This window comes from Lathamus discolor, chromosome Z, assembly GCF_037157495.1.
Source record: "Lathamus discolor isolate bLatDis1 chromosome Z, bLatDis1.hap1, whole genome shotgun sequence".
Classification (NCBI taxonomy): Eukaryota; Metazoa; Chordata; class Aves; order Psittaciformes; family Psittacidae; genus Lathamus; species Lathamus discolor.
In genome coordinates, this window is record NC_088909.1 from 29,013,037 (window position 1) to 29,027,500 (window position 14,464).

Consider the following 14,464-nt stretch of genomic DNA (forward strand, 5'->3'; position numbering starts at 1 on the left):
TGAGTTGGAAGGGACCTTAAAGCTCATCCAGTTCCAACCCCCTACAATGGGCAGGGACACCTTCCACTAGACCAGGTTTCTCCAAGCCCTGTTCAGCCTGGCCTTGAACACTGCCAGGAATGGGGCAGCCACAGCTTCTCTGGGCAGCCTGTGCCAGGGCCTCAGCACCCTCACAGGGAAGAACTTCTGCCTAATGGCTCATCTCAGTCTCCCCTCTTTCAGGTTAAAGCCATTCCCCCTTGTCCTGTCCCAACAGGCCCTTGTCCAGATCCCCTCTCTAGCTTTCTTGTAGCCCCAAGTTTCTACCCAGCGTTTTGGCCTATTTGCCTTCCTTTTTTATGTCAGCTCATAAGAAATAAGCAGTGTAATGATGTTTGAATATATAAAATGTGTTTCAGGGCTGTGTTAAGTGGAATACTTCTTGTTTTTTTCAGATGATTTTCTGTGGAATCACTATGCTTCAAAGGTTTACGGTGACAGCATTTCATGTTCTGTCATCTTCATTCATTTCATCCTCGTGTGAAGTCCAGCTTGTCTCTATTTTGCCTTCTTGTGGTAGCTTCAGTATTGGACAGAATTATTTGCAAATTTCTTTTCAGCTATGAAAATAAGAACGGTTTGGAAAACAGGAAAGCTTGTCCATTATTTTATTATGACAGCATCTCTGACAAAACGTAAATCTGAACATTTTTTTCCTACACAAGGAGACTGAGAGGCATATTACGTTATTTGGTACTGTAAAGTATAGTTGTACGTCTAATTTTCATCATATAGTACTGGACTTGTAAATTTAAATGAAGAGACTTACATTTGGGGATAAGCCATTCAATTATTTCTTTCAAATTTCTTATTTGGTGCTCCATTGAAGGTTATATTATAAAGAAGACTGCAATTTTTTTCTCCAGATGACGTCTTTATATTCCTCTAGTTTTAATGGCATAATCAGGGATTGATCTTTGCTCTTCTTTCGCTGCTGAGGAAAAATAGAGGGGTTCTGAATTAAATGTATTTTTAACAGTTCTGATAAGACATGGGATGGAGGTTTAAGTAATTACTGACATGTTTCATTGACCATGGCACTGAAAGGTCTCACTTTGCAGTATCTTCTGATTTATCAATGCTTTTCTTTTTCACTTCAATAGGTAAAACTTGGTTCGGTATTTTTCTTGATCAACTTGACAGCTAAAAACTTTTTTTTTCTTTGAAAAACAATGGTCTCTTGTCTCCCCTGTATGTTCCTTTTGGCTATTTTGTCACCTGAGTCCAGTCAATACTTGTTTCTTCAAAATTCCCCTGATTGTAGGTTTGTCATGTTAGCTGTGGTAATGACCAGATGCTAACTAGCTGCTTGTAATATTGGTCAGCAATTTTCATTTTTACAATTTTGAGTGAAAGATTGTAAATCAGGATATTCAATATTGTGAAGATTCTAACATGAGTGAGTTAGCAAGCTTTATGTAGAACCACATAACAGAAGACTCTCTTGTCTTGTGAAGCAAATGAGCAGTTATCTCTCTCCACCAGCTGCTCACAATTCTCACAATCTTTTTGAGTCTTTTCAGTTTCAGTTCCATTTATTTGCCATGTTCTTTCTTCCTGTCACAAGCTGCACCTGTTTCACTTATTTGTAGGCTACACGCTTGTAATTTTTATTGTATTTTTTAACTGGAATAGGAAAAATATTAGTAAATTTTTTTCCCTTTAAAAGTTTAACATTGTCGTGGGATAAGCACAGGCCATAAGTCAGCCACACAGCCATCTTGCTCGCTCCCCACCTTTCTTCCCCCGCTCCTGGAGTGACAGGGAGGAGAATCGAAAGAATGTAACTCCCACGGGTTGAACAGCCCAGTAACTAAGGTATAAGACAAACCACTGCTGCTACAACCAATAATAATAATGATAAGGGAAGTAACAAGGGAAGAGAATACAATACCAACTGTTGATACCCAGCCTGACCGAGCAGTGAACCAGAACTTCCGGGTAACTCTCAGTTACATCCTGGGCATGACGTGCTGTGGTATGGAATACCTCTTTGGCTAGTTTGGGTCAGGTGTCCTGTCTCTGCTTCACCCCAGCTTCCCCTCCTCCCTGGCAGAGCATGAGACTCAGAAAGTCCTTGGTCAGACCAAACATTTGAGCAACAACTAAGAAAATCGGCGTTATCAGCGCCATTCCCAGTCTGAAAGTCAAAACCACAGCACTGCACCAGCTACTAAGAAGGATTAAAAATGACTGCTACTGCTGAGCCCAGGACAGTATCTACCCCTTATTCCATACCATTCACGTCATGCTCAGATCCCACATTTTCAATATACCATTGCTCTTACATACATATATATATACACATATATACATATATATACACATATATATATATATACATCCACATACACACACAGACAGAGAGAGATCATTCCTTAGTGCATGAAACAATCCCTATAAAGCTGCTGAGTCCATTTGGTCCATGATGTTGGGTTCCATCTCCTGCAACAGTCTCTTGGGGCAGGAGAGGCTTTGTGGAGTGTTAGATAGTTGCCTGCTGATGCTGATCATTCCTTTGCCACAGAACTCGTCTGGTTCTATCAAAATTCATTCTTTGTTGGGATGATGGTCGGAGGGAAGTCAGGGGCCAGTTGCTGGTGACCTGAAGATGTCTACCTGGTGGGCTATAGAAGTTTTACATAGCAGGCAACAGCATACAATTGAGTTCATTGGCTGTTTTCCCATAAAATCAAATCCCCTTGAGGTATACACTGGACTTCACCATCTTCCCTCATTACCCACCAAGTATATCCAGGTCCCCGAGCAAAAGCAATCCCACGAGTGGATTTGCCTTTACCTGAAGCAGGAATAACCCAGACTGCCTTCCCAGCAAATTCTTCATGTGCACCACAGGAACTTTGTCCCCCTCTACAGTATGTAAAAGTTCTGACTGGGCTGGGCCAGCCCTGTTGGCAGATCCTCTGGTGTTGACCAGCCAGGTGGCTTTTGGTAAGTGTGCATCCCAATGTTTGAAAGTCCCACCGCCTATTTCTCTCAGCGTAGTTTTTAACGGCCCATTGTACCGTTCGATTTTCCCAGAGGCTGGTGCATGGTAGGGGATGTGATATACCCACTCAGTGGCATGCACTTTGGCCCAAGTGTCTATAAGGCTGTTCCAGAAATGAGTCACACTGTCTGACTCAGTTCTTTCTGGGGTGCCGTGTCGCCACAAAATCTGTTTCTCAAGGCCCAGGACAGTGTTCCGGGCAGTGGCATGGGGCATGGCGTATGTTTCCAGCCATCCGGTGGTTGCTTCCACCATGGTAAGCACATGGCGCTTGCATTGACACGTTGGTGGGAGTGTGATATAGTCAATCTGCCAGGCCTCCCCATATTTGTACTTCAGCCATTGTCCTCCATACCAAAGAGGCTTTAACCGCTTGGCTTGTTTAATTGCAGCACGTTTCACACTCATGAATAACCTGGGCAATAGTGTCCAATGTTAGATCTACCCCTCAATCACGAGCCCATCTGTATGTTGCATCTCTGCCCTGATGGCCTGATGTGTCATAGGCCCACTGGGACAAAAATAATTCACCCTTATGTTGCCAATCTAAGTCCATCTGAGCCACTCCAATCTTTGCAGCTTTATCCACTTGTTGGTTGTTCTGGTCTTTCTCAGTGGCCCAACTCTTGGGTACATGGGCATCTACATGGCATATCTTCACCACCACGTTCTGCACCCGGGCAGCAATATCTTGCCACAGTGCAGCAATCCAGATGGATTTACCTCTGTGTTGACAGTTGCTGTCCTTCCATTGCTGCAACCACCCCCACAGGGCATTTGCCACTATCCATGAGTCAGTATAAAGTAGTGGCCACTTTTCCTGTTCAGCAATGTCCAGGGCCAGATGGATAACTTTCACCTCAGCAAACTGACATGGATTCACCCTCTCCTTCAGCAGTTTCTGCAACTTGTCGTCGGGGACTCCATACGGCTGCTTTCCATCTCCGATGCTTTCCCACAATACATCAGGACCCATCAGTAAACAAGGCATACTGCTTTTCACTTTCTGACAGTTTGTTATATGGTGGGGCCTCATCAGCACGCATCACATCCTTCTCTGGTGACATTCCAAAATCTTTGCCCTCTGGCCAGTCCATGATGACTTCTAGAATGCCTGGACTACTGGGATTTCCTGTTCGAGCTCGTTGTGCAATTAGTGCAGCCCATTTACTCCATGTAGCATCAGTTGCATGACGTGTAGAGGAGACCCTGCCTTTGAACATCTAGCCCAGCACGGGCAACCAGAGTGCCAGGAGGAGCTGTGCTTCAGTGCCAGTCGCTTCCGAAGCAGCTCAAACCCCTTCATAGGCTGCCAGTCTCTCTCTCTCAGTTGGGATATTAGCTGGCCTTAGATCCTTTGCATGCCTGACTCCAAAAGCCAAGGGGTCGACCTCGAGTCTCCCCTGGAGCTTTCTGCCAGAGGCTCCAGGTAGGACCATTTTCCCCAGCTGCGGTGTACAGTACACTTTTTACATCTGGCCTGGTCCAGACTGGTCCAAGGGCCACTGCATGAACTATCTCTCGTTTAATTTGCTCAAAGGCTTCTTGTTGCTCAGGGTCCCATTTAAAATCATTCTTCTTCCGGGTCACATGATAGAGAGGGCTTACAATCGAACTGTAATTTGGGATATGCATTCTCCAGAACCCCACAGCACCCAAGAAAGCTTGTGTTGCCTTATTGGTTGGTGGAGACATTGCTGTTGTCTTGTTGATCACACCTGTGGGGATCTTGCAACATCCATTTTGCCATTTTATTCCCCAAAAGTGAATCTCCTGTGCAGGTCCCTTGACCTTACTCCATTTTATGGCAAAACCAGCTTTCAGCAGGATTTGGATTATTTTCCTCCCTTTCTCAAAGACTTCTTCCACTGTATCGCCCCACAGAATAATGTCATCAATGTATTGCAGGTGTTCTAGAGCTTGCCCCTGTTCCAGTGCAGGCTTGACACAGCACTGCATCAGCTACTAAGAAGGAGGAAAAATGACTGCTACTGCTAAACCCAGGACAAATGTTCAGTCTTAAAAACTTCCAGCGTACAGATAAAAGACGCCTAGAGCCTAGTCAAGTCACATGCATCTTGGGTTGATGAGGGCTGAGAAACGAAAACTGAGTCATTGTCAATGTGTTAGCGTGAATGTCAGTAAGTGTAGATTTCAGGTATAGTTTGATCTTACTGTATATATTGATAGCTGTGCAAAATGCTAACTGCTGTACTGCTGAAATACTCTGCAGACAGCTACTGCTGTATTAGGTGATAGCTCATTTGAGACAACTCGTGGAAAAATTCAGTGTTCGAAAACCATAAGTCATAAATATATGTAGAGTGTGTAACTCAGAGAATTTTCTGCAACTGCGATTATGAAAAAAGAAATTTAAACTTTAAAGTTTAATAGATACGAAAAAAGAAATTTAAACTTTAAACAGTACTTCTGAACAGCAGGTTATTAGCAGTGTTTATGTTGGTTCAACATACCTACCTACAGGTTATTGGAAGATTGTTACTGCATGTGAACAAAGATGTTGAATCAAATTGTTACATTAAACTAACTGAGGTTCAACATTTTACTGGATTTGTTGAATTTGTGTTTAAATAAGGGGTCAGAAGTAAATGTGTATGAGTAGCTCAGAAGAGAAATTGGCTGATAAATGCAAATTACTTTATGCAGACTCGGTGTGTCTAACACTAAATGGTATCGTATGTTGATTTGTCAATAAAGTAGGGTTGTGCAGAGGAGTGACTTCTATGTGCATTCTTTATTGAGAGCTTGATCTAATGAATTACTACTGTTTGAAGGTAAATTAGCTTGAATAAAGGTTTCCAAATATGATTAATTTGAGGAAGAGAATGAAGAGTTATTTCTTATGATGTTGGTAGATATTTTTAACTCTTTATAAATTAATGTTTTTGTAGATGTCGTGGTTTAAATTCAGCCACGCAGTCTCCCTCTTACTCCCCCCCTGCTTCATCCCCCCTGCTCCCAGAGGGATGGGGAGGAGAATTGAAAGAATGTAACTCCCACGGGTTGAGCTAAGAACAGCCCAGTAACTAAGGTATAACACAAACCACTACTGCTACGACCAATAATAATAATGATAAGGGAAATAACAAGGGAAGAGAATACAACCGCTCACCACCTGCCAACCGATACGCAGCCCAACCCCAGCAGCGATCTGACCCTTCTGGGTAACTGCCCCCAGTTTATATACTGGGCATGACATGCTGTGGTATGGAATACCTCTTTGACTAGTTTGGGTCAGGTGTCCTGTCTCTTCTTGAGCATGAGGCTCACAAAGTCCTTGGTCAGACTAAATACTACGAAGCAGCAACTAAAAGCATCAGTGTTATCAATGCTGTTCCCAGGCTGAAATTCAAAAACACAGCACTGCACCAGCTACTAAGAAGGAGAAAAATAACTGCTACTGCTGAACCTAGGACAGCAGAATTGTGAACTAGTTATGTCTCTTACATATGATTGCAAAACAAGAAATTAGTTTAGAAATACTAAAGTGTATAGCTAAGTTATATGTTTGACTGAAATACAAATTTGCAATGTTTTTCTTAATTACATTATCATAGGTATCAAGTTTGTGTGCAAAAGTCAGTTACATCTTGCCAAGTACTGTTGTGGGATTTAGTGTTGTCTGATGTTTTACCTAAGCCAATTTACGTTTTAAGGTATCAATACTGCCACTTCAGAAGTGGCAGTGTGATCTGACCGTAGCCCCACTATGGTGCCTGTACTTACATCCTCTGAACTCCTTTCAAGAGGGCGTATTTTTTACCAAGTTTTTATTTTCTCACAAAGTGTGAGTTCATTTCCTGGTGTAGAGCATGTAAGCTGAGGCACAGTAGACGTCATCATTTTGTGTCAGGGAATAAAGTCTTTAGTGTTACAGCAGAAGTTGAAGAGAGACATGACGATTCTTTCAGTTACGAACTTGTTTTTCTCAAGTAGCCTTATTGACTTAGTCATAAAAATCACGGACTGGTTTGGGTTGGAAGGAGACCTAAAAGCTCACCCAGTTCCAACCCACTGCCACGGGCAGGGACACCTTCCACTAGACCAGGTTTCTCCAAGCCCCATCCAACCTGGCCTTGAACACTGCCAGGGATGGGGCAGCCACAGCTTCTCTGGGCAGCCTGTGCCGGGGCCTCAGCACCCTCACAGGGAAGAACTTCTGCCTAAGAGCTCATCTCAATCTTCTCTCTGTTAGGTTAAAGCCATTCCCTCTTGTCCTGTTCTGCAGGCCCTTGTCCAGAGCTTCTCTCCAGCTTCTCCCTGTGGCTGCTGTATCCAGTCTCCATTGAGCCTGTACTTGTGCTGAAAAATATACTTGCTAGGATTTCCATTAAAAAAAAGTACAGAGGTTCATGAACAATTAATTTTTCCTAAGTAAGAGTAATTAAGAACAGAATCATAAAATCATAGACTCATAGAATAGTTAGGGTTGGAAAAGACATTAAGATCATCAAGTTCCAACCCCCCTGACATGGGCAGGGACACCTCACAGTAAATCCAAGACTGGCCAACGTGGCTTTGAACACTGCCAGGGATGGAGCAATCACTTCTTTGGCAGCCTACTGCAGTACCTCTCTACTCACAGGGAAGCACTTCCTTATAGCCAATCTAAACTTCCCCTGTTTAAGTTTTAACTCATTACCCCCTGTCCTATCACTGCAGTCCCTAATAAAGAGTCCCTCCCCAGCATCCTTATAGATCTCCTTCAGGTACTGGAGGGTTGCTATGAGATCTCCATACAGCTTCTCTTCTCCAGGCTGAACAGCCCCAACTTTCTCAGCCTGTCTCCATATGGGAGGTGCATCAGAGAAAAAAATAAGATAATCCAAATAACCATGTCTCCTGTGTCAGTGTAAAGCTTATATCCTGGCCTGACTTTCCATGCTGCTGCAGAGTGTTAGACAATTCAAGTTTGTTCCTAGCAGCTGTACAGTTACTCCGTTAGGGGGAGGAGTACAGAAGGAGGGGGAGATCTGCCTTTTGTATTCTTCCTTTTTTCTGTATTCATATGGTAGAAAGGGAGGAATGAGTAGACATAGTGTTTTTTTTCAGCCCTCGTGGTGTTTACACCGTCACAGTCCTTTTGCCTTGATCCAGGCTTGCTAAATCAAGTGTTGAACTGTTTTGAATTTCTGTTTTTATTGAACAAAAGGTGCTGCTTTACTCTCTTGAGTTAAGGATAAATGTTGGAATTAGATTGTGGTTTACTGAATATCAGAGCTGGTTGTTAGTCTGTTAATGCAGCAAAATAGCTAATCATTGACCCAGTGCAGAACTCTTAATGAAGACATTATTTAGACCTAAATCGGATTTCTGTATTTTATTAGGCCTATCCTATTAAATTTATAATAAATAAATTTGTGATACTGGTTACTATGTGGCTTATTGGGTATTTATGTTGACGTGACCAAGATAGAAGTCTCCAGGAATTTTTTCATATTATGGAAGAATTTTATTGTTGCTTCAGGCATATCAGAAGTGATAAATTACTTGACAGCCCCTGCTCAATTGTTCTTTTATGGACTTTCTTTTTTACCAGTACATTTCTGTAAAAACTGATGTTTCAAAGCTTTCACATACTTCTTACCCCCTTTTTTTTTATTGAAGTCTCAGTTGCACTACTCTTCTAGACTGTGGTACATTTTCATGTTTTGAAGTTAGATTCCACAGATACTAGCGCTTGCTTTATTTTTATTTAGTACTGGGCACACATTAGTCCTTGTAATATGCATACAAATAGTTGTCAAATGGTGAAGGTTTTCATATCAATTAGGAAACTAACTTTACAGGTGTACTTTTTACTGGTGCATTTTATTGATGCAAGTCTGTGTGATCTTTAATTGCAGGTTGATGCAACAGAGAGTGAACCAAAGAGTTTTATCTTTATGAGTGAAGATGCGTTGACAAATCCTGACAAGCTCTTGGTCCTGATTCATGGTAACGGTGTTGTCAGAGCAGGTCAGTGGGCCAGGAGGCTTATAATTAACAAAGACCTGGACAGCGGCACACAAATGCCATATATAAAGAGAGCTGCTGAGGTAAGTGAAATTAACATGCATGTGTGGTTGTGTGTTCATACACATATGTGCGTGTCTTCCTGTATGTGAAGATCTCTAAATCTGCAATGGTTTAATTTGTGGATCAGTGTTCGGTATTTCTCTATATAACCATTTTATTTATGATGGGAATGCTCTTTGGTTTCTTTCAGGACCTTGTTCTAAAGGAACCAAGTTTCCCTCTTACATTAAAAAAAAATAAAATTTAGTTGTGTGTCATGTTGCTGTGGCGGTGCTGCCATGTAGTTTAATATGGCAGCTAACATGACAAGAGCCCTTAGCAGGCGATGAGATGCCATAGAAAGCACTACAGAAATTTGTTATGATTTGAAGTGTTTTCTTTTACATTTCATTAAATTTGTACGTATTCTCACTCAACGTCTGTTGTAATCTCATGATAACATGAGCTTTCATGATAACAGCAGGCTTTTTTGCTAGGCTTGTACTGAATTTATTAGAGGCACAGTCTTTTTCAGTTTTGCACTGAATACTGATTCACCTATCAATACTTGACAGTAAAAAACATTTACATTTTCTGGACACTATTTTGTTACATTTACATCTGTGTGAGTGACAATGCACAATTTGTGTAACGTGTTTTAACACTGGAACTTCGTAGGTGTAATTCATCTCTTGCATCGTGCTAACTAAATGAAACTTAATGCAGTAAACATAAGAAAATCTTACTTAAAACTCACTATTTCTATTATATTTACCAAGTTGAGCTAATGTTCTGCTCTACATATCAGCACTGTCACTGATTGTTGCACATTTTGCAAAATGAAGTTTAATTCTTTGCAGTTGGCTTTAAAGTAGTCAGTATAGAAAATGGTTCTCTTCAAACATGTTTTTTTTAATAAAGCAAAGCAAGAAAAATTATTCAAACATTAAACCATTAAAATATTTTTGTTTTTTATAGTCCACTAACAAAGTACCAGACTACACTTTGTGTGAAAAAGAAACTTAGTCTTGTGAAAGTGATGCTTGCTTTCTTCTAATACAAAGTTTTTGTTCATTTTAAATTAATACTGAGAGTCAGAAAAAATATACTTTAGGTTTATTGAGTGTAATATGGGTGTATGGTAGGTCCAGAGTTGGAGATTAACTCCTAGAGTGCAAATTACAGAGGTTTTCTCAAGAAACCAAAGAGCAGTTGCTACTTAAATGCTTGTATCAATGCTTACATGCTTGCATTTTCATTCTTTCCTAGAGATGCTGCTGTCTTGTCTAACATGAGAGGTTGAGTATTTAAAACTGGGATCCCTGACTTAACAGATACTCTTTAAAGGAGTGTTTCTAGTAGAGGAGAGTTATAGGTCATATTCCTGTTTTGTTATATATTTTATGTAATGATTGTGCCAGAGTGACGAAGTTCAGACCTCTGTTCCCTAAAACGGTTATTATACTTAAGAACAGATTATATATTTCTGCATTTTGAATACTTGTCTATTTGTTAAAATAAAACACCCAAAGGAAAAAAACCCAAGGAGTTTGATCACAAAATATCTTTTAATAAATTTAATCATTCTATCTCATTTGGACATGAGACATTGCATTCTTATGATTTTACTTCCTTCTTTCTCATAATGTGGTTTTTAAATTCATAGTTCTTTTTAGTTGAATAATTCCAGCTACTGTAAAACGCACTAGCCCTTTTTGTGCATCTTAAAATTCTGGTAAATGTGTTACATGTTTAGAACACATATTATTTGCAATGATTTTTTTTCATGCAAAATGAAGATGAGATCATATTAAGTTGTAGTATATTAAATGTGTTCCTGGTTTTTGTATCCTGTAATGGGAATTAGGTGTGTATCTGATTAGACAAGGCAGTACTTTATGGACGTCGAGCCCAACTGAAGGTATTTGGAATCATTATGTTATGACTAAAAAGAGAATACAGATAGTTACGCACTGATATTATGTCTGCTTAATGTGCAAATCATATAAATTGGTCTTCCAAATGCAGGAAATTACAGTAGAGTGAGTAAAAGGACTTCAGTTTTAGTTAATAAAAATTGCATCCTTTTCTGGGTTTTCTGGCATTCAGTCCTCTGGTTGATTTAGGCACTTCTGTCTGGTATGAAATGAAAATAACTGGCCTAAACGATAAATGGCCTGAATGAAAATTGTAATGCCTCCTCATGCAACATTGCCAGTTTGAAGTAAGGAATTACTTTCCTTGATCTTCCAGTGTTTCTTCTAAGAACAGGTCTCATCGTTGAATGAAACCAGCAGACCTTATCAAAGCATAAGATTACAGTGCTGATGACAAGAGAACGGATTTTTTTTTCTTGACAGACTGTCTAGGATTTGAAAATTCCACTGATCTGTTCTGAGTGTGAAACACACACAGGTAGCTTATGAGACTAGATTTTAATTTTAGAAAAAAAAATAAAAAAGAAAATGCCAAAGTGGTGCTTAAATGTCTGTTGTGCAGAAACTAGTTCAGAAATATCACCTCTTATTTCCTTTAAATAAAACTTGACAAACAAACAGAAGGTGAGGTAGGTCAAAGTCCTATCTTTTTCCCTATTGCTTTTTTCTCTGGAGAGTTATGAGCCTACCACAAGCAAGTTTCAGTTCCCTTCTTGTGAAAACTGAAAACAGGGATGTAAAAGCTGGAATTACCAGTGGGCAGTGGATTGAGCAGGATGAACTGATACTGCTCTCAGAACGAGAAGTTAAGGGAAGAAAATAAACTATTTCTATCTGGTACAGCACTTTCAAAAAAAAAAAAAGAAACAACAACAACAACAAAACCACCACCAAAAACCCCAGAACAAACATAACCTTTTCTCTTAAAGCATGTGTGAAATAAGGGAGCAGTGCAAAGGCTTAAAATTTACCATGCTTCTTAGTGGCTTGGGGCTGATACACGTTGGAAAGAAAAGATCCAAGGAGAAACATCCCTGTGGGAATTTGAGTAGCTAGAAATGTGTTTTTTCTTTTCATCTAGGTGGTTCCTGTAGATAACACTGCTCCTTCTGTCTTTTTTATCAAACTCTGTTGTGTAGATTCAATCTTTTGTGTAATAGGTTTGGGAGTAGTTCACAAGGTTTTATGTGAAGGGGTAAGATTAATGTGTTAATTCAGGAATTCAAATCTGATAATATAAAAGATTTTGAAATATGAAAGAAGAGAACACACAAGCAACTAGATAGAGAACAGATTGTAGGACAAAGAGGAGGGAGAAAAGTGTATACAATGTGAGAGACAGATATGTGTAAATACGTTAAAACACGGTAGGAAAAGATGTACTTTAGAAAAACAAGTATGAAAAAGGCAAATGTGATAAAGCAGTAAGACTAACAAAAGCTTAATTAAAATAAAACAAATACATATTATAAAGATACTTGACCCCCAAAAAGACGGCAATTTGGTATGGAAAGAGTACAAAATGATACAAAGTATGGTATGAAATAAATATGCACAGGTTTGTTTTTTTGTTCAGATAGAACTAATCTATTGAAACTTTCTGCAGTGGGAAATACTGATTTTTGACAGAAGCAGTCATCTGATGTGTGAGAGACTGAAGTTCAAGTTTGTCCTTTGGGAATGTGGGACTTACAAGTATAATACAGCACTGAAGCTATTCCACTTTTTATTAATAAATAAATGAAAATTATGTTAAAAAAATTAATGTAAATGAGAAGAGGAATCTTAATGTGTCTCTTCTACATTTTGCAAAAATGTCTCATTCACTGTAACTCTGCTGTCTGGAGTCAGGCTCTTAGATCAGTTATTATGACTGAGATAGTTATTATTTAGTCATGTATATACACTGACTCAAGGAGCACCAGGAGGAGATGATGTGGGATAGAGGTGAATTTTTTAAATCAGCAGTGAGGGCATTTACATAGGGTGTCAGGAATTAAGGTTTTCCATTCCTGGTTTCCTTTAGGTAGTTCAGAGTCTCCTGTGTTCCCTATGAGGGCCTTGGTCACTGTAAGAGGAGGTTTGGAGGAGATATGCTGCTCTGCTTCATTGTTGAGTGATAACAACATGGATGGTAATCTAAACGGTGCTCCAGGAAATGTACTGGCGATACTAGTGATATAAGGAAGCAAGCAAGAAGGGGTACAGAAGTTGGCTCCTGCTCCATGGAATAGCATTCCATTCAATAGCATTCCTTACCTAGTGGCTGGAGAAGGGGGTTCTGTGTTTTAAAGTCTGCTGAGTGTTAGGGCAAGGAAAAGCTGAAGTTGACTTACTTATGGAGGAAGTTTATTTCTTGGGGAAATGGGAGCTCAGCTTACAGAAGTTTGGACATTGAGAAGAATAGAAAGGATATCTGTTTACTGCACAAGTACAAAGAAACTGTTGGATGTCTTCTCTGTGTTTGGAAATACAGTACATTTTCTGCCTAAATTATCTGTGGTCCCAAGGGTACTAATAAAATTGAACCACAGCAACTGTCAGTTATATGATTTTTCTAAAATAATAATTATTAATTTTTAAAATAAACATCCAAGAATTGTTGCCTGGTTTTGAATTCATCACACTATAATATAGCTTAGATATTGCTATTTCATGGAGCATCAGTACTTGACATAAGGGTAACAGCACCAGAAAATTAGCTTCTTCAAAGAACCTAGATGAGTTTTTCAGAAGAAATGCAGCACCCAAAAATCTGACTTTCTACAAACAAACAGACAAAAAAAGGTTTGCATGAGATGGGCATCCACTGCAGAAATATTTCTTTAATGGCTGATAAAACACAATTTTCAGCTTCATGTTTCTGTTGTGTTAATCCTACTCTTTTATGCATTTTCTTAACAATTTCTAGTCTTAAGAATATTTTTCATCAGAATATTGGATTTATTCAATCATATTAAAATTATTAATTTGTATAAAACTATCAGGTGGGTAATATTTACTGAGAATTAGTGAGGGTAGTTACTTTCTTCAGCATGCGATGTCATTAATTTTGTAACTTGATTTAATAGAACAAAATAATTCAATGTAATCATAGTAAATTTACCCACCATACCTTCCATGTGATTTACTAACCTTGCTATTTAGTAACTGGTCTTCCATCTTATAAAAATTACCCAGTTTCAAAAGTGGGCTTTTACACATTGTTGTCAAGAACTTCTGCTTTGTTGAAACTATGTTAACAAGAATTCTTGCTGGAAAACTTTTATAACTTGCTTTTAAGAATAGAATTCCTTGTTAGACAACATCCTCTTTGTTCTAGTGGTCATATTTTAGGAATCTAAGATTTTAAATTTTGTCTTACAGTTTATACCTGGCTAGCTGAATTTCAGTAAGGTGGGCAAGGAACACTTTCTGGAAAAAAGAAGAGAGTTGACATTTCACTGCAATTACAGTTCTT

The 14,464-nt window shown here is 39.3% G+C and overlaps 1 protein-coding gene across 6 annotated transcripts in view; it reads left to right on the plus strand.

Moving 5' to 3' along the window:
• Positions 1-14,464, plus strand: part of ARB2A (ARB2 cotranscriptional regulator A) — a 298,119-nt gene that overhangs the window by 61,573 nt on the left and 222,082 nt on the right. For all 6 annotated transcript variants that reach the window (XM_065662654.1, XM_065662653.1, XM_065662655.1 and 3 more), the window contains one exon: positions 8,917-9,108. In XM_065662654.1, coding sequence (XP_065518726.1) covers positions 8,917-9,108 — 192 coding nt within the window. The remainder of the gene's footprint in view (positions 1-8,916; positions 9,109-14,464) is intronic.